Source organism: Oncorhynchus kisutch, linkage group LG27 (genome assembly GCF_002021735.2).
Source record: "Oncorhynchus kisutch isolate 150728-3 linkage group LG27, Okis_V2, whole genome shotgun sequence".
Classification (NCBI taxonomy): Eukaryota; Metazoa; Chordata; class Actinopteri; order Salmoniformes; family Salmonidae; genus Oncorhynchus; species Oncorhynchus kisutch.
In genome coordinates, this window is record NC_034200.2 from 41,300,757 (window position 1) to 41,326,176 (window position 25,420).

At 44.7% G+C, this 25,420-nt stretch overlaps 2 protein-coding genes across 10 annotated transcripts in view; both read right to left on the reverse strand.

The window, feature by feature from the left end:
• Window positions 1-1,480: 1,480 nt before the first annotated feature.
• si:ch211-227n13.3 (uncharacterized) lies at window positions 1,481-11,178 on the reverse strand. 6 transcript variants are annotated; one of them, XM_031806705.1, is made up of 7 exons: window positions 10,762-11,116; window positions 10,146-10,203; window positions 8,611-9,148; window positions 8,423-8,498; window positions 8,230-8,322; window positions 7,967-8,129; window positions 1,481-2,966 (listed from the first exon to the last, which is right to left on the reverse strand). In XM_031806705.1, the coding sequence occupies exons 1-7, from the start codon at window positions 10,803-10,805 to the stop codon at window positions 2,763-2,765; spliced, it is 1,176 nt and encodes a 391-aa protein (XP_031662565.1). In that variant the 5' UTR covers window positions 10,806-11,116; the 3' UTR covers window positions 1,481-2,762. The 6 variants fall into 6 exon arrangements, 3 of the variants coding, with proteins under 3 accessions (XP_031662565.1, XP_020318826.1, XP_031662566.1); XR_004205744.1 differs by lacking the exon at window positions 10,146-10,203 and having other exon boundaries at window positions 8,207-8,322; XR_004205746.1 differs by lacking the exon at window positions 10,146-10,203 and having other exon boundaries at window positions 8,207-8,322; window positions 11,050-11,096.
• Window positions 11,179-16,459: 5,281 nt separating this feature from the next.
• Window positions 16,460-25,420, reverse strand: part of col6a2 (collagen, type VI, alpha 2) — a 42,045-nt gene continuing 33,084 nt past the window's right edge. For 3 of the 4 annotated variants that reach the window (XM_031806708.1, XM_031806709.1, XM_031806710.1), the window contains 6 exons: window positions 25,256-25,350; window positions 22,248-22,429; window positions 21,881-22,059; window positions 21,723-21,761; window positions 20,229-20,563; window positions 17,177-17,583 (listed from right to left, as the gene is read on the reverse strand). In XM_031806708.1, coding sequence (XP_031662568.1) covers window positions 17,317-17,583; window positions 20,229-20,563; window positions 21,723-21,761; window positions 21,881-22,059; window positions 22,248-22,429; window positions 25,256-25,350 — 1,097 coding nt within the window. In that variant the 3' untranslated portion in view covers window positions 17,177-17,316. Of the gene's footprint in view, window positions 17,584-20,228; window positions 20,564-21,722; window positions 21,762-21,880; window positions 22,060-22,247; window positions 22,430-25,255; window positions 25,351-25,420 lie in introns of all 4 variants that reach the window. The other variant, XM_031806707.1, reaches the window with a different exon arrangement.

Here is a 25,420-nt window from a genome sequence, read left to right on the forward strand (position 1 = left end):
CGACAACACTGAATGTTGTCTTCAACCTGGTTTTCCATACAAAGTCTTCCATTACAAAAGGGAACCTGGTTTTAGGTCGCTTTCTCATTTAAAAACATGATACATTAACTCTTCAACATCTCAAATGGACAGACTGACTACTACCACATGGACAGTCCATTAGTGTGTTTGTGACAGACTGACTACTACCACATGGACATAGTTCATTAGTGTGTTTGTGTCAGACTGACTACTACCACATGGACATAGTTCATTAGTGTGTTTGTGTCAGACTGACTACCACATGGACAGACTGACTACTACCACATGGACAGAGTTCATTAGTGTGTTTGTGTCAGACTGACTACTACCACATGGACAGACTGACTACTACCACATGGACATAGTTCATTAGTGTGTTTGTGTCAGACTGACTACCACATGGACAGACTGACTACTACCACATGGACATAGTTCATTAGTGTGTTTGTGTCAGACTGACTACTACCACATGGACAGAGTTCATTAGTGTGTTTGTGTCAGACTGACTACCACATGGACATAGTTCATTAGTGTGTTTGTGTCAGACTGACTACCACATGGACAGACTGACTACTACCACATGGACATAGTTCATTAGTGTGTTTGTGTCAGACTGACTACTACCACATGGACAGAGTTCATTAGTGTGTTTGTGTCAGACTGACAAGCCACATCTTTAGTGTGTTTGTATCAGACTGATTAGCCACCCTTCCTGCAGACCCAGGATGAGCCTGCAGGAAGGGTACCACATGAGGGAGGAGGATGTCTACCCTGTAACGCACAGCGTTGAGATTGCCTGCAAAGACAACAAGCTCAGTCTAATGATGCTGCGACACACCGCCCAAGACCATGACAGACCCTCCAAAACGATCCCGCTCCAGTGTACAGGCCTCGGTGTAACGCTCATTCCTTCAACGATAAACGCGAATCAGACCATCACACCTGGTGAGACAAAACCATGACTCGTCAGTGAAGAGCACTTTTTGCCAGTCCTGTCTGGTCCAGCGACGGTGGGTTTGTGTCCATAGGCAACATTGGGTCATGACAATGCCTACCAGCCATACTGTTCGTTCTGTGCGTGATTTCCTGCAAGACAGGAATGTCAGTGTTCTGCCATGGCCAGCGAAGAGCCCAGATCTCAATCCCATTGAGCACGTCTGAGACCCGTTGGATCGGAGGGTGAGGCCTAGGGCCATTCCCACCAGAAAGGTCCAGGAACTTGCAGGTGCCTTGGTGGAAGAGTGGTGTAACATCTCACAGCAAGAACTGGCAAATCTGGTGCAGCTGGTGGCCACACCAGATTCTGACTGTTACTTTTGATTTTGACCCCCCATTGTTCAGGGACACATTCAATTTCTGTTAATCTGTGGAACTTGTTCAGTTTATGTCTCAGTTGTTGAATCTTATGTTCATACAAATATTTACACATGTTAAGTTTTCTGAAAATAGACACAGTTGACAGTGAGAGGACGTTTCTTTTTATGCTGAGTTTATGTCAGATGTCAACCCAGGACAGTATATCATTTCCCATTCGGGCCAGTAGCTTTCAGTTGGCACTAGCAAATTCATCGCAATGTCAAGCCTTGGTCAATATTCTAAAAGCATCTCTGAATAGGAGTGCTGATCTAGGATCAGGACCCCATGTCCCTTCATTCTGAATAGGATCAGGACCCCCTGTCCCTTCATTCTGAATAGGATCAGGACCCCCTGTCCCTTCATTCTGAATAGGATCAGGACCCCCTGTCCCTTCATTCTGAATAGAATCAAGACCCCCTGTCCCTTCTGAATAGAATCAGGACCCCATGTCCCTTCATTCTGAATAGGATCAGGACCCCCTGTCCCTTCATTCTGAATAGAATCAAGACCCCCTGTCCCTTCTGAATAGAATCAGGACCCCATGTCCCTTCATTCTGAATAGGATCAGGACCCCCTGTCCCTTCATTCTGAATAGAATCAGGACCCCCTGTCCCTTCTGAATAGAATCAGGACCCCCTGTCCCTTCATTCTGAATAGAATCAGGACCCCTGTCCCCTCTGAATAGAATCAGGACCCCCTGTCCCTTCATTCTGAATAGAATCAGGACCCCCTGTCCCTTCATTCTGAATAGAATCAGGACCCCCTGTCCCTTCATTCTGAATAGAATCAGGACCCCCTGTCCCTTCATTCTGAATAGAATCAGGAACCCATGTCCCTTCATTCTGAATAGAATCAGGACCCCATGTCCCTTCATTCTGAATAGAATCAGGACCCCCTGTCCCTTCTGAATAGAATCAGGACCCCCTGTCCCTTCATTCTGAATAGAATCAGGACCCCCTGTCCCTTCATTCTGATCTGGTCCTAGATCAGCAGTCCTATTCTGAGGTTTATGAATACGGGCCATATCAGTAGAGGGCACTGTCCCAGCTGTGTCTGGTAGTAGAGACCTCATCTCTGAACAGAAGAGATACAATAAAATAACATGTATTCTTCAGTGTGAAATAAACAGGGAAGATCTGATACAGATAACTAACTTCAACAGAAACATGACAATTATTTACATTCAAAACTAGATTCAACTAGTATAAGAGACACTGTGTAAATAGTAACTCCATGCACATCCCCTCTAATGGAAGAGATATGATGGTAACTCCCTCCAGCCATGCTTGAAGGAGAACAAACTGAGCAGAAGCAGGTAGAGAATTGACAAACAATCAAGGATGGCAATAAAGAACATATTTGGAATCTGACAGTGATGTCATCAGTCATGTGTGTGTTTCCCTGACGACACGGCTGCGGTTGGCTTGGAGCTGAGCCAGCTGGGATCTGAAGCCGCCGCTCTTCTTCCTGGGCTCCTCCTCCTGTGGGGGCGTGGCCTCCTGCTGGGTTTCCATGGTAATGGTGGAGGGGACCACCTGGAAGGTGAGGACCCTGCGTGTACGCTCCAGACCGCTGTCATCACTGTTCTCCTGCAGGTCACAACATACACAATGGAGCGGTAACGCTAACTGCCAGGGATGGGGTTATGAAATCATTTCACTATCCGAACAGTATCACAAATGTGCGTCGGATATCCAGAATAAAAATTAATGAATTCAAAACCGTTTGTAACCTGAGCACTGCTGCATGCGGAGGAGGCTAGTGCTCTATTGCCGCGGAGGTGCTGGTTAGATGGGAGCAAGTAGACGGAGGCAGAGAGAGAAGCTACTGGGCTATAGCCAAGACGACCTCACATGTAGTGTATGTTGTGACCAGCAGGAGAACAGTGTGTGTATACAGATTGTATGTAGGCTTGTCTCCCATATGAACCTGCCCTTAGTGTTCAAATGACTTCTGGTTCTTTTTTTCCCTGTATTTGTCTGGTATGGTGTGCATGTATGTATGTAAACTTCCGACTTCAACTGTACACTTAGGTTGGAGTCATTAAAACTTATTTTTCAACAACTACACAAATTTCTTGTTAACAAACTATAGTTTTGGCAAGTTGGTTAGTACATCTACGTTGTGCATGACCCCCATTCATTTTTCCAACAATTGTTTACAGACAGATTATTTCCCTTATAATTCACTGTATCACAATTCCAGTGGGCCAGAATTTTTCATACACTAAGTTGACTGTGCCTTTAAACAACTTGGAAAATTCCAGAAAATGATGTCATGGCTTTAGAAGCTTCTAATAGGCTAATTGACATCATTTGAGTCAATTGGAGGTGTACCTGTGGATGTATTTCAATGTCTACCTTCAAACTCAGTGCCTCTGATTGACATCATAGGAAAATCTAAAGAAATCAGCCAAGACCTCAGAAAAAACATTGCAGTCTGCTTCATCCTTGGAAGCAATTTCCAAAAGCCTGAAGGTACCACGTTAATCTGTTTAAACAATAGTACAGAAGTATAAACACCATGGGACCACGCAGCCGTCATACCGCTCAGGAAGGAGATGCGTTCTGTCTCCTAGAGATCAATGTACTTTGGTGCGAAAAGTACAAATCAATCCCAGAACAACATCAAAGGACCTTTTGAAGATGCTGGAGGAAACAGGTACAAAAGTATCTATATCCACAGTAAAACAAGTCCTATATCAACAACCTGAAGAAAAAAAAATCCAGACTACGGTTTGCAACTGCACATGGGGACAAAGATAGTACCTTTTGGAGAAATGTCCTCTGGTCAATGAAACAAAAATAGAACTGTTTGGCCATAATGATCATCATTATGTTTGGAGGAAAAAGGGGGAGGCTTGCAAGCCGAAGAACACCATCCCAACCGTGAAGCACGGGGGTGGCAGCATCATGTTGTGGGGGTTCTTTGCTGCAGGAGGGACTGGTGCACTTCACAAAATAGATGATATCATGAGGATGGAAAATTATGTGTATATATTGAAGCAACATCAAGACATCAGTCAGGAAGTTAAAGCTTGGTCGCAAATGGGTCTTCCAAATGGACAACGACCCCAAGCATACTTTCAAAGTTGTGGCAAAATGGCTTGACTCAGTTACACCAGCTCTGTCAGGAGGAATGGGCCAAAATTCACCCAACTTATTGCGGGAAGCTTGTGGAAGGATTCCCGTAACATTTGACCGAATTTAAAGGCAATGCTACCAAATACGAATTGAGTGTATGTAAACTTCTGACCCACGGGGAATGAGATGGAATAAATAAAAGCTGAAATAAATAACTCTACTATTATTCTGACATTTGACATTCTTAAAATAAAGTGGTGATCCTAACTGACCTAAAACAGGGAATTTATACTAGGATTAAACGTCAGGAATTGTGAAAAACTTACTTTAAATTTATTTGGCTAAGGTGTATGTAGACTTCTGATTAATTAATTAATTAATGTAGCACCCACAATGTTATTCATCAGGTCATGGGCTGGAGTAGCTATTTAGCTATCTAGGCTAATTGAGGCCACATTTTGTGCTTTCTCCACAACCCCATACAGATAACACAAAAGCCTACATGTTGGTGCTCGTTGTAGCCATTTAACTCCATCTTGCATTGCCTTCGTGAACTGTCACTCCCCTTGGTACACATTGAGTCTCTTTGCTGCTTTGATAGGCCAACATAAACAACAAGCTAGACAGGTGAAGGCTACCGGACATTTTATGGGGCGTACCTCATACAAACTACACAAAGTGTGTGATTTTATTAACTTAATAATTTCAAATGTCATTGTATATCCCTGTATGTAACAATGTCACATGGATATTAGAATTTCATTTAGACAAAGGCCAGTGTTATCAAAGACCAGTGTTATTAAAGACCAGTGTTATCAAAGACCAGTGTTATCAAAGACCAGTGTTATCAAAGACCAGTGTTATCAAAGACCAGTGTTATCAAAGGCCAGTGTTATCAAAGGCCAGTGTTATCAAAGGCCAGTGTTATCAAAGGCCAGTGTTATCAAAGGCCAGTGTTATCAAAGGCCAGTGTTATCTGTTATCAAAGACCAGTGTTATCAAAGGCCAGTGTTATTAAAGGCCAGTGTTATCAAAGGCCAGTGTTATCAAAGGCCAGTGTTATCTGTTATCAAAGACCAGTGTTATCAAAGGCCAGTGTTATTAAAGACCAGTGTTATCTGTTATCAAAGACCAGTGTTATCAAAGACCAGTGTTATCAAAGACCAGTGTTATCAAAGACCAGTGTTATCTGTTATCAAAGACCAGTGTTATCAAAGACCAGTGTTATCAAAGGCCAGTGTTATTAAAGGCCAGTGTTATCAAAGACCAGTGTTATTAAAGACCAGTGTTATCAAAGGCCAGTGTTATCAAAGACCAGTGTTATCTTGACAATCTGGACCCTCTATTTCTGAAACTATCCGCCGCCATTGTCGCAACCCCTATTACCAGCCTGTTCAACCTCTCTTTCATATCGTCTGAGATCCCCAAGGATTGGAAAGCTGCCGCAGTCATCCCCCTCTTCAAAGGGGGAGACACCCTGGACCCAAACTGTTACAGACCTATATCCATCCTGCCCTGCCTATCTAAGGTCTTCGAAAGCCAAGTCAACAAACAGGCCACTGACCATCTCGAATCCCACCGTACCTTCTCCGCTGTGCAATCTGGTTTCCGAGCCGGTCAAGGGTGCACCTCAGCCACACTCAAGGTCCTAAATGATATCATAACTGCCATCGATAAAAGACAGTACTGTCCAGCCGTCTTCATCGACCTTGCCAAGGCTTTCGACTCTGTCAATCACCATATTCTTATCGGCAGACTCAGTAGCCTCGGTTTTTCGGAAGACTGCCTTGCCTGGTTCACCAATTACTTTGCAGACAGAGTTCAGTGTGTCAAATCGGAGGGCATGCTGTCCGGTCCTCTGGCAGTCTCTATGGGGGTGCCACAGGGTTCAATTCTCGGGCCGACTCTTTTCTCTGTATATATCAATGATGTTGCTCTTGCTGCGGGCGATTCCCTGATCCACCTCTACGCAGACGAAACCATTCTATATACTTTCGGCCCGTCATTGGACACTGTGCTATCTAACCTCCAAACGAGCTTCAATGCCATACAACACTCCTTCCGTGGCCTCCAACTGCTCTTAAACGCTAGTAAAACCAAATGCATGCTTTTCAACCGATCGCTGCCTGCACCCGCATGCCCGACTAGCATCACCACCCTGGATGGTTCCGACCTTGAATATGTGGACATCTATAAGTACCTAGGTGTCTGGCTAGACTGCAAACTCTCCTTCCAGACTCATATCAAACATCTCCAATCGAAAATCAAATCAAGAGTCGGCTTTCTATTCCGCAACAAAGCCTCCTTCACTCACGCCGCCAAGCTTACCCTAGTAAAACTGACTATCCTACCGATCCTCGACTTCGGCGATGTCATCTACAAAATGGCTTCCAACACTCTACTAAGCAAACTGGATGCAGTCTATCACAGTGCCATCCGTTTTGTCACTAAAGCACCTTATACCACCCACCACTGCGACTTGTATGCTCTAGTCGGCTGGCCCTCGCTACATATTCGTCGCCAGACCCACTGGCTCCAGGTCATCTACAAGTCCATGCTAGGTAAAGCTCCGCCTTATCTCAGTTCACTGGTCACGATGGCAACACCCATCCGTAGCACGCGCTCCAGCAGGTGTATCTCACTGATCATCCCTAAAGCCAACACCTCATTTGGCCGCCTTTCGTTCCAGTACTCTGCTGCCTGTGACTGGAACGAATTGCAAAAATCGCTGAAGTTGGAGACTTTTATCTCCCTCACCAACTTCAAACATCAGCTATCTGAGCAGCTAACCGATCGCTGCAGCTGTACATAGTCTATTGGTAAATAGCCCACCCATTTTCACCTACCTCATCCCCATACTGTTTTTATTTATTTACTTTTCTGCTCTTTTGCACACCAATATCTCTACCTGTACATGACCATCTGATCATTTATCACTCCAGTGTTAATCTGCAAAATTGTAATCATTCGCCTACCTCCTCATGCCTTTTGCACACATTGTATATAGACTCCCCCTTTTTTTTCTACTGTGTTATTGACTTGTTAATTGTTTACTCCATGTGTAACTCTGTGTTGTCTGTTCACACTGCTATGCTTTATCTTGGCCAGGTCGCAGTTGCAAATGAGAACTTGTTCTCAACTAGCCTACCTGGTTAAATAAAGGTGAAAAAAAAAAAGTCCAGTGTTATCAAAGGCCAGTGTTATCAAAGACCAGTGTTATCAAAGGCCAGTGTTATCAAAGACCAGTGTTATCAAAGACCAGTGTTATCAAAGACCAGTGTTATCAAAGACCAGTGTTATCAAAGACCAGTGTTATCAAAGGCCAGTGTTATTAAAGACCAGTGTTATTAAAGACCAGTGTTATTAAAGACCAGTTTTATTAAAGGCCAGTGTTATCAAAGACCAGTGTTATCAAAGACCAGTGTTATCAAAGACCAGTACATTTGATTTGTTCACAGAAGCGCTAGATAGAACTTTGTGAAATAACGCAAATCTGGGCTACCTACCGCCTTTTCATCAGGATCGCTATGGAGAGCGCTGCTATGGAGACCACTGCGGTTGAGACTGTTGCTTTGGATGCATGTTCCCGCCCTCTGACGACTTCCTCTGGACCTCTTCTTCCTCTTCCTCCCTCTGCTCACAGCCTGGTTCTCATATCTCCCCAGGTTCCTACACACAAGGTGTTTGTTACTTCAGTGAGTGAGTGTGTGTGTGTGTTAAATTGAACCTTTATTTAACTGTGTTACCTCAGGTTGTGAGTGTGTGTTACCTCTGTAGGAAAATGTGTGGTCTGGAGCAGGCTGGCTGTTCTCCCCTGGTCTGCTCTCTGTGTCTAATCCGGCCCAGATGGATCCACAGCCTCCTGATAGCAACAGCAGTACTGTGGGTTACTTACTTACACACACACACACACACACACACACACACACACACACACACACACACACACTCCTCTCTCTTACCCTTTAATGTTCTGTGGTCTTCTGGGTGTCCACTTCTTCATGAGAACCCATTGGTCACATGACAAGGAAGTGGGATCTGATAGACCAATCAGAGAGAATGTCTATTAGAATCAGACATCTGCTCAGTAGGTTTGTTTTGCTCGGTACAGGACTTCTCTGACAGGGTGGGTGTGTTTGTGTGTATTCACCATTGTCTGTTAGTTTGTCCAGCGGAGTGGGTCTTCCCCTCTGGGCTTCTCTGTGAAGTCTCTGACATGTCAAACACAGACCAGGGGGAAGAGTTAGTGGAGTGCCTTGAACAATGAAGGAGGGGCCAGAGACAATGCTGTCCAATGAGCAGCAGGATTCAGCGTCTGACTCTACGCCTCTCTCCATCTGCCCTGTCACCTTTCCACCAATCACAGCCTTCCCCTGGCTGACTGACAGCTCTAGCGGTGGTGACCCACATTCTGAGACACTGTGGTTTCCATGGTGATGATCAATCAGGTCATTATCCGTGGCCTCGTCTGAGATCACGATGCTTGAGTCAGCAGAGTCCCAGTCCGGCCCTGTCCCTTCACCCTCCCCCCGCCGCCTACTACTACTCCTCCCCCTCCTCGTCGTCATCCCCGGCTGGGCAGCAGGGTCACTGGAGCCCCAGGCTTCAGAGGCCTTGTTGGAGGCTGAGCGACTCAGTCTGGATGGACGCATGGAGCTTCCCCACCTCACACAATACTGCAGATTCACCTGCAACACAGGGAGAGCATTACACACACACATCCTGCAGATTCAGCTGCAACACAGGGAGAGCATTACACACACAAACCTTGCAGATTCAGCTGCAACACAGGGAGAGCATTACACACACAAATCCTGCAGATTCAGCTGCAACACAGGGAGATCACACCCCCTTGTTCTGGATCAGAACAAAAAGGTCTGAAGGAGAAGTAGCTAAATAGCTAGTTGCCATTTCAGACAGAAGATGTGGTATATTACCTGTAAAAAAATATATAAGGCAATGTTTATATGACCCCCTTTCAAACAGTCCCTTATTTACCACTTTCTTGCAGGTATACATACCCCTTTTATACATATCAGTGGGTAACTAGCAGATTGGGAGGGGTGTTGTTATGGTAACGGCCCAGTGTTTCCAGATTTCTATGAAATATGACCTATAATTACTTACAATACCAAAAAAACATTGTTTTTCATTTCAAATTAGGGAGGTGTTTTAAACAATGGAAGTGTAAAACAGCTACCTGCAAAAAAAACAGAACCATTCTCACAGACCCAATATCCTGTATTTTGGTTACAGGGTCTGAAAATGCAGCAATCTTGACTAGTTCTTTAGGTGGGTTTTAAATGTGTCATGTTTCTCTTTCTTCTTACCACTATCCCTTTCAATTACACAAAAAAGCAGCCACAAATTTGTGGGATTTTGGTATGTGTATGAAAGGGATATAGTTAAAGACAACGATTTGTGAACTTTGCCTGTTGAAAAGCGATATCCCAAGTATAAATACTGTAAAGTACACACACTAAAGGGTAAAACAATATGTTGAGTAAAAGGGTTTAGAAATGTGCAAACTTCAAGGTGTTCGGGATCAATGAAGAGGAACTTCTGCTGTCCTGACTTACCAGGACCACCTATTCAGATGTACCTTTTGTTAACTAAACAAGGTGTTAAGTGGAGGTGAAAAGGAGACACGAGTGGTACTTTAATGTTGTGCTTCTAGCTGCCTACCCTGATGTAGCCACCGGTCTCACCTCCTTGACTTCCTTGGTCTGTCGAATATTGAGACCTGTGAATAAAAGGACCAACTGTTTGCTGCCTAACTAGCTATTGCCACTAACGTTACTTCCGTCTGTTGTTGTTGCTAACATACTGCTAGCTAACTAGCTATTGCTACTAACGTTACTTCCATCTGTTGTTGTTGCTAACATGCTGCTAGCTAACTAGCTATTGCCACTAACGTTACTTCCATCTGTTGTTGTTGCTAACATACTGCTAGCTAACTAGCTATTGCTACTAACGTTACTTCCATCTGTTGTTGTTGCTAACATGCTGCTAGCTAACTAGCTATTGCCACTAACGTTACTTCTTTCTGTGGTTGTTGCTAACATGCTGCTAGCTAGCTAAGGTAAATGACTGCACTGAAATCTTACCAGCTAGCTACAACAATACAACAAATGTCCGAGCCAAACCAAATGATCTGCCTGGGATAGGTATAACACAACCTACAAAAACCTATACAGTAGCTAGTTAACTAAGCTAACTCAGTTAGCTAACTGTTTGCTGTGTTTATGTTAGCCATCAGCGTCAAAACAGTTACTGTATTAGCTGTCTAAAAGTTACTTACTGAGTATCAAAATGTTCATAGTCTATCCGCTTAGAAAGAATCATCTCCGTGGTCTCCTGCGTTGAGCTTTTGCTAACTACCGTAACTAGATGTTTGAAAGTAACGGACGGCGAAGGAAAGCGGATTTCGGTTAGGACCGAGGCAGATTTCGGTTAGGACCGAGGCATATTTCGGTTAGGATCGAGGCAGATTTCGGTTAGGACCGAGGCAGATTTCGGTTAGGACCGAGGCAGATTTCGGTTAGTTTCGAGGCAGATATCGGTTAGCTTCGAGGCAGCAACAACTCACCTCTCGCGCAAAACTCACATCAAACTTCAGCACGGGTGACGTGTTCGCCAACGAAAGGCTCTTTTTTTTTGAACGGCTCTTTCTGATGAACTTCGAGAACCGAATAGCATTGTGTGAAAGAGCCGTTCATTCGAATCCCTGCTCTGCATTCTACTGCTTTTTCAGCAAAAAAAAACAAACTATGTTTTTCTGCAGATACATTACAACATAGGTATCTAAAGTGGGTGAATCGTCACTGCAGAAACAATAAATTGTGTCGAGCGTGTCAATCTGGTCCACTCTGATTTTTTTCAATGCATAAAAACAGATGCACAATCGAGAGCATCCTGTCTTCAACTGCACCGCCCTCAACCTCAAGGCTCTCCAGAGGGTGGTGCGGTCTGCACAACGCATCACCGGGGGCAAACTACCTGCCCTCCAGGACACCTACACCACCCGATGTCACAGGAAGCCCATAAAGATCATCAAGGACAACAACCACCCGAGCCACTGCCTGTTCACCCCGCTACCATCCAGAAGGCAAGGTCAGTACAGGTGCATCAAAGCTGGGACCGAGAGACTGAAGAACAGCTTCTATCTCAAGGCCATCAGACTGTTAAACAGCCACCAGTAACTCAGAGAGACTGCTGCCCACATTGAGACCCAATCACTGGCCACTTTAATAAATGGATCACTAGTCACTTTAAATTATGCCACTTTAATAATGTTTACATATCTTATATTACTCATATCACATGTATATACTGTATTCTATACTATCTATTGCATCTTGCCTATGCCTCTCGGCCATCGCTCATCCAATATGTACATATTCTCATTCACCCCATTAGATTTGTGTGCATTAGGTAGTTGTTGGGAATTGTTAGATTACTTGTTAGATTTGATTTGATTGAGAGAGAAAAAAATTGCAGGCCATGTAATAATTTGGCCAGGCAAAAACACAATTAAAAGCGCATTTCACAATCTGACATAATGGATGCTTACCTTTTGGGCTTTACATTGGAGATTTGCACATTGGTTCATGTTTCAATGTCGGTTTTTACATACAGGTTAAATAAATAAAATAAAAATTAAGCATTTGGAATGAAGAACCGTTTGGGAGTCAAATGAGTCGGGTCTTCTAACGTGAATGGAGCCAACTGAACCAGTTCAGGAATGCCCATCTTTAGTGCCAAAGACTACAGCCACTCGTCATAGAGGACAGAACAAGCGTAGGAGGTGGGCAGAGCCAAGCGCCAGATCCTATTGGCGCGTTCTAGCATAGATCTGCATATTTTCGTTAGGGAACGCCTACTATGTGAAGTGTGCGTGTCCAATCACTGTGAACCACTCCGCTGGACGTTCTAAAGAACGTTATTTTTTTTTACAACTTTTGCAAATGGTAAAGTCTACTCTGTTCATAAGATATTATAGTTTTGGGATAAATGTATTGAGATACACTTTTTAATAAATTAGGAAATTTGCGTTATTGGGCTACCTCTCGGAAACGCCAAGCGGATGTTTCACATTTATACATCCGATGAAATATCGGAATCATTGTTCCGTCTGTGACCGTACTGTGCTAGCACTGTGCAGTGAGTGTGGTGCTCCTGTAGAAATGGCTGTGACAACATGTCCGGCATAACCAAAGAGGTATAGGATGAGAGGCCCAAGATAGAAGTGCATGCAAGTAATTTCTTATGATTTGTTCGGAATTAGAAGAAAATTGAGCTAATTCGTGGATAAAAGTGGACCTTAACAGTGAATGATATCCAGGTAATTGAGTGTGAATGATCACTAGTGCGGCGGTTGCTGGTGGACCCGGGGTCACAACAGACAAGGAAGAACATACAGTATTCGGCCCCCTTGAACTTTGCGACCTTTTGCCACATTTCAGGCTTCAAACATAAAGATATAAAACTGTATTTTTTTGTATAGAATCAACAACAAGTGGGACACAATCATGAAGTGGAACGACATTTATTGGATATTTCAAACTTTTTTAACAAATCAAAAACTGAAAAATTGGGCGTGCAAAATTATTCAGCCCCCTTAAGTTAATACTTTGTAGCGCCACCTTTTGCTGCGATTACAGCTGTAAGTCGCTTGGGGTATGTCTCTATCAGTTTTGCACATCGAGAGACAGAATTTTTTTCCCATTCCTCCTTGCAAAACAGCTCGAGCTCAGTGAGGTTGGATGGAGAGCATTTGTGAACAGCAGTTTTCAGTTCTTTCCACAGATTCTCAATTGGATTCAGGTCTGGACTTTGACTTGGCCATTCTAACACCTGGATATGTTTATTTTTGAACCATTCCATTGTAGATTTTGCTTTATGTTTTGGATCATTGTCTTGTTGGAAGACAAATCTCCGTCCCAGTCTCAGGTCTTTTGCAGACTCCATCAGGTTTTCTTCCAGAATGGTCCTGTATTTGGCTCCATCCATCTTCCCATCAATTTTAACCATCTTCCCTGTCCCTGCTGAAGAAAAGCAGGCCCAAACCATGATGCTGCCACCACCATGTTTGACAGTGGGGATGGTGTGTTCAGGGTGATGAGCTGTGTTGCTTTTACGCCAAACATAACGTTTTGCATTGTTGCCAAAAAGTTCAATTTTGGTTTCATCTGACCAGAGCACCTTCTTCCACATGTTTGGTGTGTCTCCCAGCTGGCCTGTGGCAAACTTTAAACAACACTTTTTATGGATATCTTTAAGAAATGGCTTTCTTCTTGCCACTCTTCCATAAAGGCCAGATTTGTGCAATATACGACTGATTGTTGTCCTATGGACAGAGTCTCCCACCTCAGCTGTAGATCTCTGCAGTTCATCCAGAGTGATCATGGGCCTCTTGGCTGCATCTCTGATCAGTCTTCTCATTGTATGAGCTGAAAGTTTAGAGGGACGGCCAGGTCTTGGTAGATTTGCAGTGGTCTGATACTCCTTCCATTTCAATATTATCGCTTGCACAGTGCTCCTTGGGATGTTTAAAGCTTGGGAAATCTTTTTGTATCCAAATCCGGCTTTAAACTTCTTCACAACAGTATCTCGGACCTGCCTGGTGTGTTCCTTGTTCTTCATGATGCTCTCTGCGCTTTTAACGGACCTCTGAGACTATCACAGTGCAGGTGCATTTATACGGAGACTTGATTACACACAGGTGGATTGTATTTATCATCATTAGTCATTTAGGTCAACACGTAACACTTCCTGCATCTGCCTATGTAACACTTCCTGAATCTGCCTTTGTAACACTTCCTGCATCTGCCTATGTAACACTTCCTGAATCTGCCTATGTAACACTTCCTGCATCTGAGGTGAAAGGTGACAGAGCTAGAGCTGTGTTTGTCAGACCGTGAGACATTTCCAAAAATCTGTCTTCTCACAAAATCATCTGTAGAGTCAGAGCGGTTTGACAAAATAAAAAATTATGACCACTCTATGGAAAGATGAGACTCTCACGAACACGATGGTGTTCTCCACGGCCTGAAGTCCTGAGTGGCGCAGCGGTCTGAGGCAGCGGTCTGAGGCAGCGGTGCAGTGGTCTGAGGCAGCGGTGCAGTGGTCTGAGGCAGCGGTCTGAGGCAGTGGTGCAGCGGTCTGAGGCAGCGGTCTGAGGCAGCGGTGCAGTGGTCTGAGGCAGCGGTCTGAGGCAGTGGTGCAGCGGTCTGAGGCAGCGGTCTGAGGCAGTGGTCTGAGGCAGCGGTCTGATGCAGTGGTGCAGCGGTCTGAGGCAGTGGTGCAGCGGTCTGAGGCAGCGGTCTGAGGCAGCGGTCTGAGGCAGCGGTCTGAGGCAGCGGTCTGAAGCAGCGGTCTCAGGCAGCGGTCTGAGGCAGTAGTGTAGCGGTCTGAGGTAGCGGTCTGAGGCAGTGGTCTGAGGCAGCGGTCTGAGGCAGTGGTCTGAAGCAGTGGTGCAGCGGTCTGAGGCAGCGGTCTGAGGCAGTGGTCTGAGGCAGTGGTCTGAGGCACTGCATCTCAGTGCTAGAGGCGTCACTGTAGTTCCTGGTTAGATTCCAGGCTGCATCACAGCCGGCCGTGAATGGGAGTCCTATTGGGCGGCGGCGTCCAAGTTTGGCCCGGGGTAGGCCGTCATGGGCGGCAGGGTAGCCTAGTGGTTAGAGCGTTGGACTAGTAACCGGAAGATTGCAAGTTCAAACCCCTGAGCTGACAAGGTACAAATCTGTCGTTCTGCCCCTGAACAGGCAGTTAACCCACTGTTCCTAGGCCGTCATTGAAAATAAGAATTTGTTCTTAACCTACTTGCCTAGTTAAATAAAGGATAAAAATGTTTTTGTAATTAAGAGTTTGTTCTTAACCTACTTGCCTAGTTAAATAAAGGTTAAAAATGTTTTTGTAATTAAGAGTTTGTTCTTAACCGACTTGCCTAGTTAAATAAAGGTTAAAAATGTTTTTGTAATTAAGAGTTTGTTCTTAACCGACTTGCCTCATTAAATACAGATAAATAAAGCTGGTACAGCCGATCTGCCAACTTCTGTCTATAGCGAACAGTTTGGGTTACACACTAACATGACCCCTCTGTGGAAGGGTGGGATTCTCACATACAGTACCAGTTAAAAGTGTGGACATTCCAGGGTTTCTCTTTATTTGTACTGTTTTCTACATTGTAGAATATTAGTGAAGACATCAAAACCTATGAAATAACACATATGGAATCATGTCGTGACAAAAAAGTGTTTTTTATATTTGAGATTCTTCAAAGTAGCCACCCTTTGCCTTGATGACAGCTTTGCATTCTCTCAACCAACTTCTTGAGGTAGTCACCTGGAATGCATTTCAATTAACAGGTGTGCCTTGGTAAAAGTACATTTCTGGAATTTCTTTCCTTAATGCATTTGAGCCAATCCGGACAACAGGCCCTCCGATTTGACACACTGTCTGAGAAGTAGTTGGTGAACCAGGCGAGGCAATAATTTGAGAAACCAAGGCTGTCAAGTCTGCCGATAAGAATGTGGTGATTGACAGAGTCGAAAGCCTTGGCCAGGTCAATGAATACGGCTGCACAGTAATGTCTCTTATCGATGGTGGTTATGATATCGTTTAGGACCTTGAGCGTGGCTGAGGTGCACCCATGACCAGCTCGGAAACCAGATTGCATTGGTGTGTGGGGTGGTGTGTTGTTGTGGGTGGTGTGGCGAGGTGTGTAGGGGTGGGGAAGTGTGGTGTGTTGATGTGGTGTGTTCTGGTGTCTTGTGGTGTGTTCTGGAGTCTTGTGGTGTGTTCTGGAGTCTTGTGGTGTGTTGTTCTGGTGTGTTGTGGTGTTTTGTGGTAAAGATACTCCAATATCCAGAGAATAAGTATTTAATTGACAACAGCAACCCAGGTCTGGTAAACCTCCAGACAGGATACATATGGTTCACAGCTAACAAATTAAAACCAGGTGCAGATGCGCGCATACACACACACACACACACAGGTCTGGTTACACCACAGCTGGCTTTATTACATCATTTTCAGTTTACAACAAATGCATTTCAGTGTGATCTGTGTGTGTGTTTGAGTTTCTGTGTATGTGTGTTGGGTATAGGTGTAGGTGTGTTGGATATATGTAACTACCGATCTGTGTGTGTGTGTGTGTGTGTGTGTGAGAGAGATGTCTAAATGACTGTCTGATCTAGAATAATAACAGATAAGAGACACTTTCACTGAAATTAAAAACTATAAAACTGTTTGAAAACATAACGACTTTGTAAGTCAAAGCCTATTTAAAGTTAAGACTGTTTGAAAAGTTAAGACTGTTTGAAAAGTTAAGACTGTTTGAAAAGTTAAGACTGTTTTGCGAGACACTGTGTGTAACTCCTTCCACTAGAATATCACATTTAGTGTACAATACAAACGTACTGATATAGGCCTCACAGAGAGGGATCTCTTATAGAAAAACACAAAAATCAACAACAACAACAACAACAATTGACCTACAGCTGTAACATTGTACACATTCAATATCAGTAACTCTCTGATAAGAGAGGCTTTGGTTGTTTGTGCTTATCTAGTTCATGTTGGAATCTGTCATTTAACTAATTTAAAAGATTCAACAATCTGGAGGCTATTGTGTCTTTCGGACGAGCTAGAAGTTTAGCTTCCAAGTTTTGCAATTTTGCTAAAACCTGGAAAATCACAGAGCACCATATGACTTTAATTCAAAACCCAGAGAACACCCTTTTGTTTATTTTTCATAACTGAAAAGATTCTTACGGACTACAGCTTTAACAGCTAGTTAGAACACAGCTGGTTAGCTCTAACGAGCTGGTTAGCTGCTTAGCTGGTTAGCTGATTAGCAGACCCAGCGGATGAAGCGTTCTAGGAATGTGGGTTTCCCCAGCGTGGCGTAGTCCTCTCCTCTAAAGATGGCTGACGTGTCTCCCAGGGCAACCTTCCTCAGCACTTCCTGGTCCGTGTCGGTCCCCATGGCGATCACCGTGGGAATGCCCTCGGCCCGCCGCATGGCTGAGACACCCTCCTCCAGGCTGTCGCCCGCGGTGATGCCGTCGGTGATAAAGACGAAGGACAGTTCAGCGTTACGACGTGCCAGGCGGCTGCCCTGTAGACCACACAGAGAGACAGTACAGTTATACAGCATTAGGACTGCCAGGCGGCTGCCCTGTAGACCACACAGAGAGACAGTACAGTTATACAGCATTAAGACTGCCCTGTAGACCACACAGAGAGACAGTACAGTTATACAGCATTAAGACTGCCCTGTAGACCACACAGAGAGACAGTACAGTTATACAGCATTAGGACTGCCCTGTAGACCACACAGAGAGACAGTACAGTTATACAGCATTAGGACTGCCAGGAGGCTTCCCTGTAGACCACACAGAGAGACAGTACAGTTATACAGCATTAGGACTGCCCTGTAGTCCACACAGAGAGACAGTACAGTTATACAGCATTAAGACTGCCCTGTAGACCACACAGAGAGACAGTACAGTTATACAGCATTAGGACTGCCAGGAGGCTTCCCTGTAGACCACACAGAGAGACAGTACAGTTATACAGCATTAAGACTGCCCTGTAGACCACACAGAGAGACAGTACAGTTATACAGCATTGGGACTGCCAGGAGGCTTCCCTGTAGACCACACAGAGAGACAGTACAGTTATACAGCATTAGGACTGCCAGGAGGCTTCCCTGTAGACCACACAGAGAGACAGTACAGTTATACAGCATTGGGACTGCCAGGAGGCTTCCCTGTAGTATTGAAAACAGTGAGAAGGTGCTAATTGAAACCTGGGGAGGGTGCTAGAGTATTGAAACCTGGGGAGGGTGCTGGAGTATTGAACAGGGGAGGGTGCTGGAGTATTGAAACCTGGGGAGGGTGCTGGAGTATTGAAACCTGGGGAGGGTGCTGGAGTATTGAAACCTGGGGAGGGTGCTGGAGTATTGAAACCTGGGGAGGGTGCTGGAATATTGAAACCTGGGGAGGGTGCTGGAGTATTGAAACCTGGGGAGGGTGCTGGAGTATTGAAACCTGGGGAGGGTGCTGGAGTATTGAAACCTGGGGAGGGTGCTGGAGTATTGAAAACAGGGGAGGGTGCTGGAGTATTGAAACCTGGGGAGGGTGCTGGAATATTGAAACCTGGGGAGGGTGCTGGAATATTGAAACCTGGGGAGGGTGCTGGAGTATTGAAACCTGGGGAGGGTGCTGGAGTATTGAAACCTGGGGAGGGTGCTGGAGTATTGAACAGGGGAGGGTGCTGGAGTATTGAACAGGGGAGGGTGCTGGAGTATTGAACAGGGGAGGGTGCTGGAGTATTGAAACAGGGGAGGGTGCTGGAGTATTGAAACAGGGGAGGGTGCTGGAGTATTGAAAACAGGGGAGGGTGCTGGAGTATTGAACAGGGGAGGGTGCTGGAGTATTGAACAGGGGAGGGTGCTGGAGTATTGAACAGGGGAGGGTGCTGGAGTATTGAACAGGGGAGGGTGCTGGAGTATTGAAACAGGGGAGGGTGCTGGAGTATTGAAAACAGGGGAGGGTGCTGGAGTATTGAACAGGGGAGGGTGCTGGAGTATTGAAAACAGGGGAGGGTGCTGGAGTATTGAAACCTGGGGAGGGTGCTGGAGTATTGAACAGGGGAGGGTGCTGGAGTATTGAAACCAGGGGAGGGTGCTGGAGTATTGAACAGGGGAGGGTGCTGGAGTATTGAACAGGGGAGGGTGCTGGAGTATTGAAAACAGGGGAGGGTGCTGGAGTATTGAACAGGGGAGGGTGCTGGCGTATTGAACAGGGGAGGGTGCTGGAGTATTGAACAGGGGAGGGTGCTGGAGTATTGAACAGGGGAGGGTGCTGGAGTATTGAACAGGGGAGGGTGCTGGAGTATTGAAAACAGGGGAGGGTGCTGGAGTATTGAACAGGGGAGGGTGCTGGAGTATTGAACAGGGGAGGGTGCTGGAGTATTGAACAGGGGAGGGTGCTGGAGTATTGAACAGGGGAGGGTGCTGGAGTATTGAACAGGGGAGGGTGCTGGAGTATTGAACAGGGGAGGGTGCTGGAGTATTGAAACAGGGGAGGGTGCTGGAGTATTGAACAGGGGAGGGTGCTGGAGTATTGAACAGGGGAGGGTGCTGGAGTATTGAAACCTGGGGAGGGTGCTGGAGTATTGAACAGGGGAGGGTGCTGGAGTATTGAACAGGGGAGGGTGCTGGAATATTGAAACCTGGGGAGGGTGCTGGAGTATTGAACAGGGGAGGGTGCTGGAGTATTGAACAGGGGAGGGTGCTGGAGTATTGAACAGGGGAGGGTGCTGGAGTATTGAAACAGGGGAGGGTGCTGGAGTATTGAACAGGGGAGGGTGCTGGAGTATTGAACAGGGGAGGGTGCTGGAGTATTGAAACCTGGGGAGGGTGCTGGAGTATTGAACAGGGGAGGGTGCTGGAGTATTGAACAGGGGAGGGTGCTGGAGTATTGAACAGGGGAGGGTGCTGGAGTATTGAACAGGGGAGGGTGCTGGAGTATTGAACAGGGGAGGGTGCTGGAGTATTGAACAGGGGAGGGTGCTAGAATATTTAAAACGGGAGGGCCATCATTTTGACCCCATCTTAATGAGCTATTTTTAATGTTTATATATACGATATAATTTTTTGGAGAATACAATGTAGCTCAGTATTTGAATGATTTATTTCATTCAGGGGTTTTTGCTCATCTTTATCAGGGGTGCCATTAATGAAGGATCTGACTGTACCTGTGACATCACCAGGTTGTTGACAGCGTGTATGATGGCGCTGCCCAGAGAGGAGGCGGAGTCCATGTAGCTCATCCCTGCCAGCGAATCAGCGATCACCGTCAGATTGTGCGTGAGCGAAAACTCCACCCTCTGTTCTGACTGGCCGCCGTACTGCAGCAGGGCCACGCGGGCGTTCCTGTCGTCTGATTGGCCGTTGGCCAGGGTGAGGCGGCGCGCCACGTTCTCGATGAACTCCTTGGCTCGGCGGTGGTTCTCCACTCCCATCCTCTCTGACCCGTCCAGCATGAACACAAGGTCCACAGGGCGCTGGACACAGCTGGCCACCGCTGGCTCTGAAACACACACACACAGGTTGAAGACACACACACACGTTGTCACGTTGAAGGGACACACACACATTGAAGGGACACACACACATTGAAGGGACACACACAGCTATTGGATAAACCTTTTCATCTATTATAGTATGAATCTGTTATTATAGTATGTATCTATTATAGTATGTATCTATTATAGTATGAATCTGTTATAGTATGTATCTATTATAGTATGTATCTATTATAGTATGAATCTGTTATAGTATGTATCTATTATTATAGTATGAATCTATTATAGTATGTATCTATTATTATAGTATGTATCTATTATAGTATGAATCTATTATAGTATGTATCTATTATTATAGTATGAATCTATTATAGTATGTATCTATTATTATAGTATGAATCTATTATAGTATGTATCTATTATTATAGTATGTATCTGTTATAGTATGTATCTATTATAGTATGTATCTATTATAGTATGTATCTATTATAGTATGAATCTGTTATAGTATGTATCTATTATAGTATGTATCTATTATAGTATGAATCTGTTATAGTATGAATCTATTATAGTATGTATCTATTATTATAGTATGTATCTGTTATAGTATGAATCTGTTATAGTATGTATCTATTATAGTATGTATCTGTTATAGTATGTATCTATTATTATAGTATGTATCTGTTATAGTATGAATCTGTTATAGTATGTATCTATTATAGTATGTATCTATTATAGTATGTATCTATTATAGTATGTATCTATTATAGTATGTATCTGTTATAGTATGTATCTATTATTATAGTATGAATCTGTTATAGTATGTATCTATTATAGTATGTATCTATTATAGTATGTATCTATTATAGTATGTATCTATTATAGTATGTATCTATTATTATAGTATGTATCTATTATAGTATGTATCTATTATTATAGTATGTATCTATTATAGTATGTATCTATTATAGTATGTATCTATTATAGTATGTATCTATTATAGTATGTATCTATTATTATAGTATGTATCTATTATAGTATGTATCTATTATTATAGTATGTATCTATTATAGTATGAATCTGTTATAGTATGTATCTATTATTATAGTATGAATCTGTTATTATAGTATGTATCTGTTATAGTATGTATCAGAATGATCTTACCAGTTTTACAGGGAAGGTCAGGACACACGATCACAGGGTCTAAGAGAGAAGTATTCATCATTTATCTCTGTTATACAAGTACTAAGTGTACAAGAGAATGTGTGTGTTTAGGTGTGTGTGTGTGTGTGTGTACATACTGTAGGTGTGTGTGTGTGTACCTGGGCAGAGCACGGTCTCTATCTTGTCGATGAACTCCTCTGCCACCAGATCAGCGAAGCGCCTCATCCCCAGCACCCTACCGTCTCTCTGACAGGCTATACTCTTCAGGCTCTCATTCTCTTCTATCTGGTCAAACATGTCCCCTATACCTATAGCGCTCACGTCCACACTGGGGTCGCTGCTCACACACGCACGCACGCACACACACGCACGCACGCACGCACGCACGCACACACACACACAAATCATAAGATAGGTGGCACACACAGCTGATAAAACATGTGTCCCCCCTCGACACACACACACACACAAAACCATCCACACCCCCCACAACACACGCACAGCTCCAGCTCCCGGGTCTGGTACCTGCAGAGGTATGTGAGCAGTGAGTCATCGTCCCTGGGGTCGAACCGTCCGTCTGTGATGACCACCACGGTGACGTTGGCTTTAGCTCGGCGGCTGTCCTTGATCAGGTGGTCGTAGGCGTACTTTAGCGCTGACGGGGTCCACGTCCCCCCGGCTATCCACTCCAGACGCTTCACTGCATCCTGAAGACAGACGGACAGGGTGGGAAGGTGTTAGCCCACTGAGCTCGGGGAGTTAATGCAAGTCTTCAGGTCTCATCCTGCAAAGGGTCGGGCCGAGGGAGGGCGGGGGTGTGTGTGTTTATGTCTCAGTCTGGGTTCGAAGGTCAAACTCAGGCGATCTGAACACCACAAGACTGTGTCGCCCGCTACAAGTCTTCAGTTAGACTTGTTAGACTTGTGTGTCGCTCCACTTCAAGACAGACAGGGAGTCACATATTATTGGTATATAGTTTATTATTGTTATTATTGTTATAGTACCTTGAAGTAGGACGATTAAATCCTATATGCTAATCGTCCTCCTAAAGGGAGGCTAAATCCTATATGCTAATCGTCCTCCTACGGCTAAATCATATATGCTAATCGTCCTTCTACGGCTAAATCCTATATGCGAATCGTCCTCCTACGGCTAAATCCTATATGCTGATCGTCCTCCTACGGCTAAATCCTATATGCTAATCGTCCTCCTATGGCAAAATCCTATATGCTAATCGTCCTCCTACGGCTAAACTCCTATATGCTAATCGTCCTCCTACGGCTAAACTCCTATATGCTAATCGCCCTCCTTCGGCTAAATCCTATATGCTAATCGTCCTCCTACGGCTAAATCCTATATGCTAATCGTCCTCCTACGGCTAAATCCTATATGCTAATCGTCCTCCTGCGGGTAAATCCTATATGCTAATCGTCCTCCTACGGCTAAATCCTATATGCTAATCGTCCTCCTGCGGCTAAATCCTATATGCTAATCGTCCTCCTGCAGCTAAACTCCCATATGCTAATCGTCCTCCTGGGGCTAAATCCTATATGCTAATCGTCCTCCTACGGCTAAACTCCTATATGCTAATCGTCCTCCTACGGCTAAACTCCTATATGCTAATCGTCCTCCTACGGCTAAACTCCTATATGCTAATCGTCCTCCTGCGGCTAAATCCTATATGCTAATCGTCCTCCTACGGCTAAATCCTATATGCTAATCGCCCTCCTACGGCTAAATCCTATATGCTGATCATCCTCCTACGGCTAAATCCTATATGCTGATCGTCCTCCTAAGGTTAAATCCTATATGCTAATCGTCCTCCTATGGCTAAATCCTATATGCTGATCGTTCTCCTAGGGCTAAATCCTATATGCTAATCGTCCTCCTATGGCTAAATCCTGTATGCTAATCATCCTCCTAGGGCTAAATCCTGTATGCTAATCGTCCTCCTACGGCTAAATCCTATATGCTGATCGTCCTCCTAGGGCTAAATCCTATATGCTAATCGTCCTCCTATGGCTAAATCCTGTATGCTAATCGTCCTCCTAGGGCTAAATCCTATATGCTGGTCGTCCTCCTACGGCTAAATCCTATATGCTAATCGTCCTCCTACGGCTAAATCCTATATGCTAATCGTCCTCCTGCGGCTAAATCCTATATGCTAATCGTCCTCCTGCGGCTAAATCCTATATGCTGATCGTCCTCCTAAGGTTAAATCCTATATGCTAATCGTCCTCCTATGGCTAAATCCTATATGCTGATCGTTCTCCTAGGGCTAAATCCTATATGCTAATCGTCCTCCTATGGCTAAATCCTGTATGCTAATCGTCCTCCTAGGGCTAAATCCTGTATGCTAATCGTCCTCCTACGGCTAAATCCTATATGCTGATCGTCCTCCTAGGGCTAAATCCTATATGCTAATCGTCCTCCTACGGCTAAATCCTATATGCTAATCGTCCTCCTACGGCTAAATCTTATATGCTAATCGTCCTCCTGCGGCTAAATCCTATATGCTAATCGTCCTCCTACGGCTAAATCCTATATGTTAATCGTCCTCCTACGGCTAAACTCCCATATGCTAATCGTCCTCCTAGGGCTAAATCCTATATGCTAATCGTCCTCCTACGGCTAAATCCTATATGCTAATCGTCCTCCTACGGCTAAATCCTATATGCTAATCGTCCTCCTACGGCTAAATCCTATGTGCTAATCGTCCTCCTACGGCTAAACTCCCATATGCTAATCGTCCTCCTAGGGCTAAATCCTATATGCTAATCGTCCTCCTACGGCTAAACTCCTATATGCTAGTAGCCTGTTCCTTTTCAATGATGATCACATTTTTTGATTGCACCTCGACTCCTTCTTTTCTATTTTTTAAAATGTATTTAACCTTTATTTAACTTTACATTATCAATATGTATTTACAGACACAGTAGTAAACTATAGTCTAATAGTCTAAATTAATTTCCTAGGAAATATAACTGCCAGTGATTCGTAGGCAGCCTACTCTATTTCAATGAGAGGAGCCCAACTAGGAGAGGAGCGGTAGCCGCAGCAGAGGTTGAAGCAGCGAATGCTAAGTGTGAATAAGGTGACAAAGGTTTTAATACAAAAGGCTAACGCATACAAAGCAGAAAGATGACCGTTTCCAAATGATCTGCGGGACAACAAAAAATATTTAACTCCCAAAGTCATATGTCTGACTAGCTCGCTCGCTCGCTCGCTCGCCCGCCCGCAGCGTGAAAAATGCGGAACGCGCTACAATGAGTTCTGTCGGACCCACCAGGGAATGCAGCCCACTACCTTGAAGCCACAATTGGGGCGGCAGGGTAGCCTAGTGGTTAGAGTGTTGGACTAGTAACCGGAAGGTTGGAAGTTCAAATCCCCAAGCTGACAAGGTACAAATCTGTCGTTCTGCCCCTGAACAGGCAGTTAACCCACTGTTCCTAGGTCGCCATTGTAAATAAGAATTTGTTCTTAACAGACTTGCCTGGTTAAATAAAGGTTAAATAAATAAAAAAATCACATACCTTGAAGGCAGACAGGGAGTCGATCTTGGAGTCATTGAGCCTGATGGCCTGGAAGGTTCCACTGTGACTGTACTGTACCACCCCCACTCTGGTACCTGCGGGGGGGTATGCCGGAGTCACCAGAGAGAAAAAGTACTTTACATTCTACACAATCGGTACTAGCAG

Excerpts from the sequence above, each read along its gene's own strand:
- si:ch211-227n13.3 (XM_031806705.1), bottom strand. The coding sequence starts at position 10,805 with ATGATTCTTTCTAAGCGGATAGACTATGAACATTTTGATACTCA. Across the intron at positions 8,323-8,422 it reads AGACCACAGAACATTAAAGG|GAGGCTGTGGATCCATCTGG; the intron begins GTAAGAGAGAGG and ends TGTTGCTATCAG. Across the intron at positions 8,130-8,229 it reads CCACACATTTTCCTACAGAG|GAACCTGGGGAGATATGAGA; the intron begins GTAACACACACT and ends CCTTGTGTGTAG.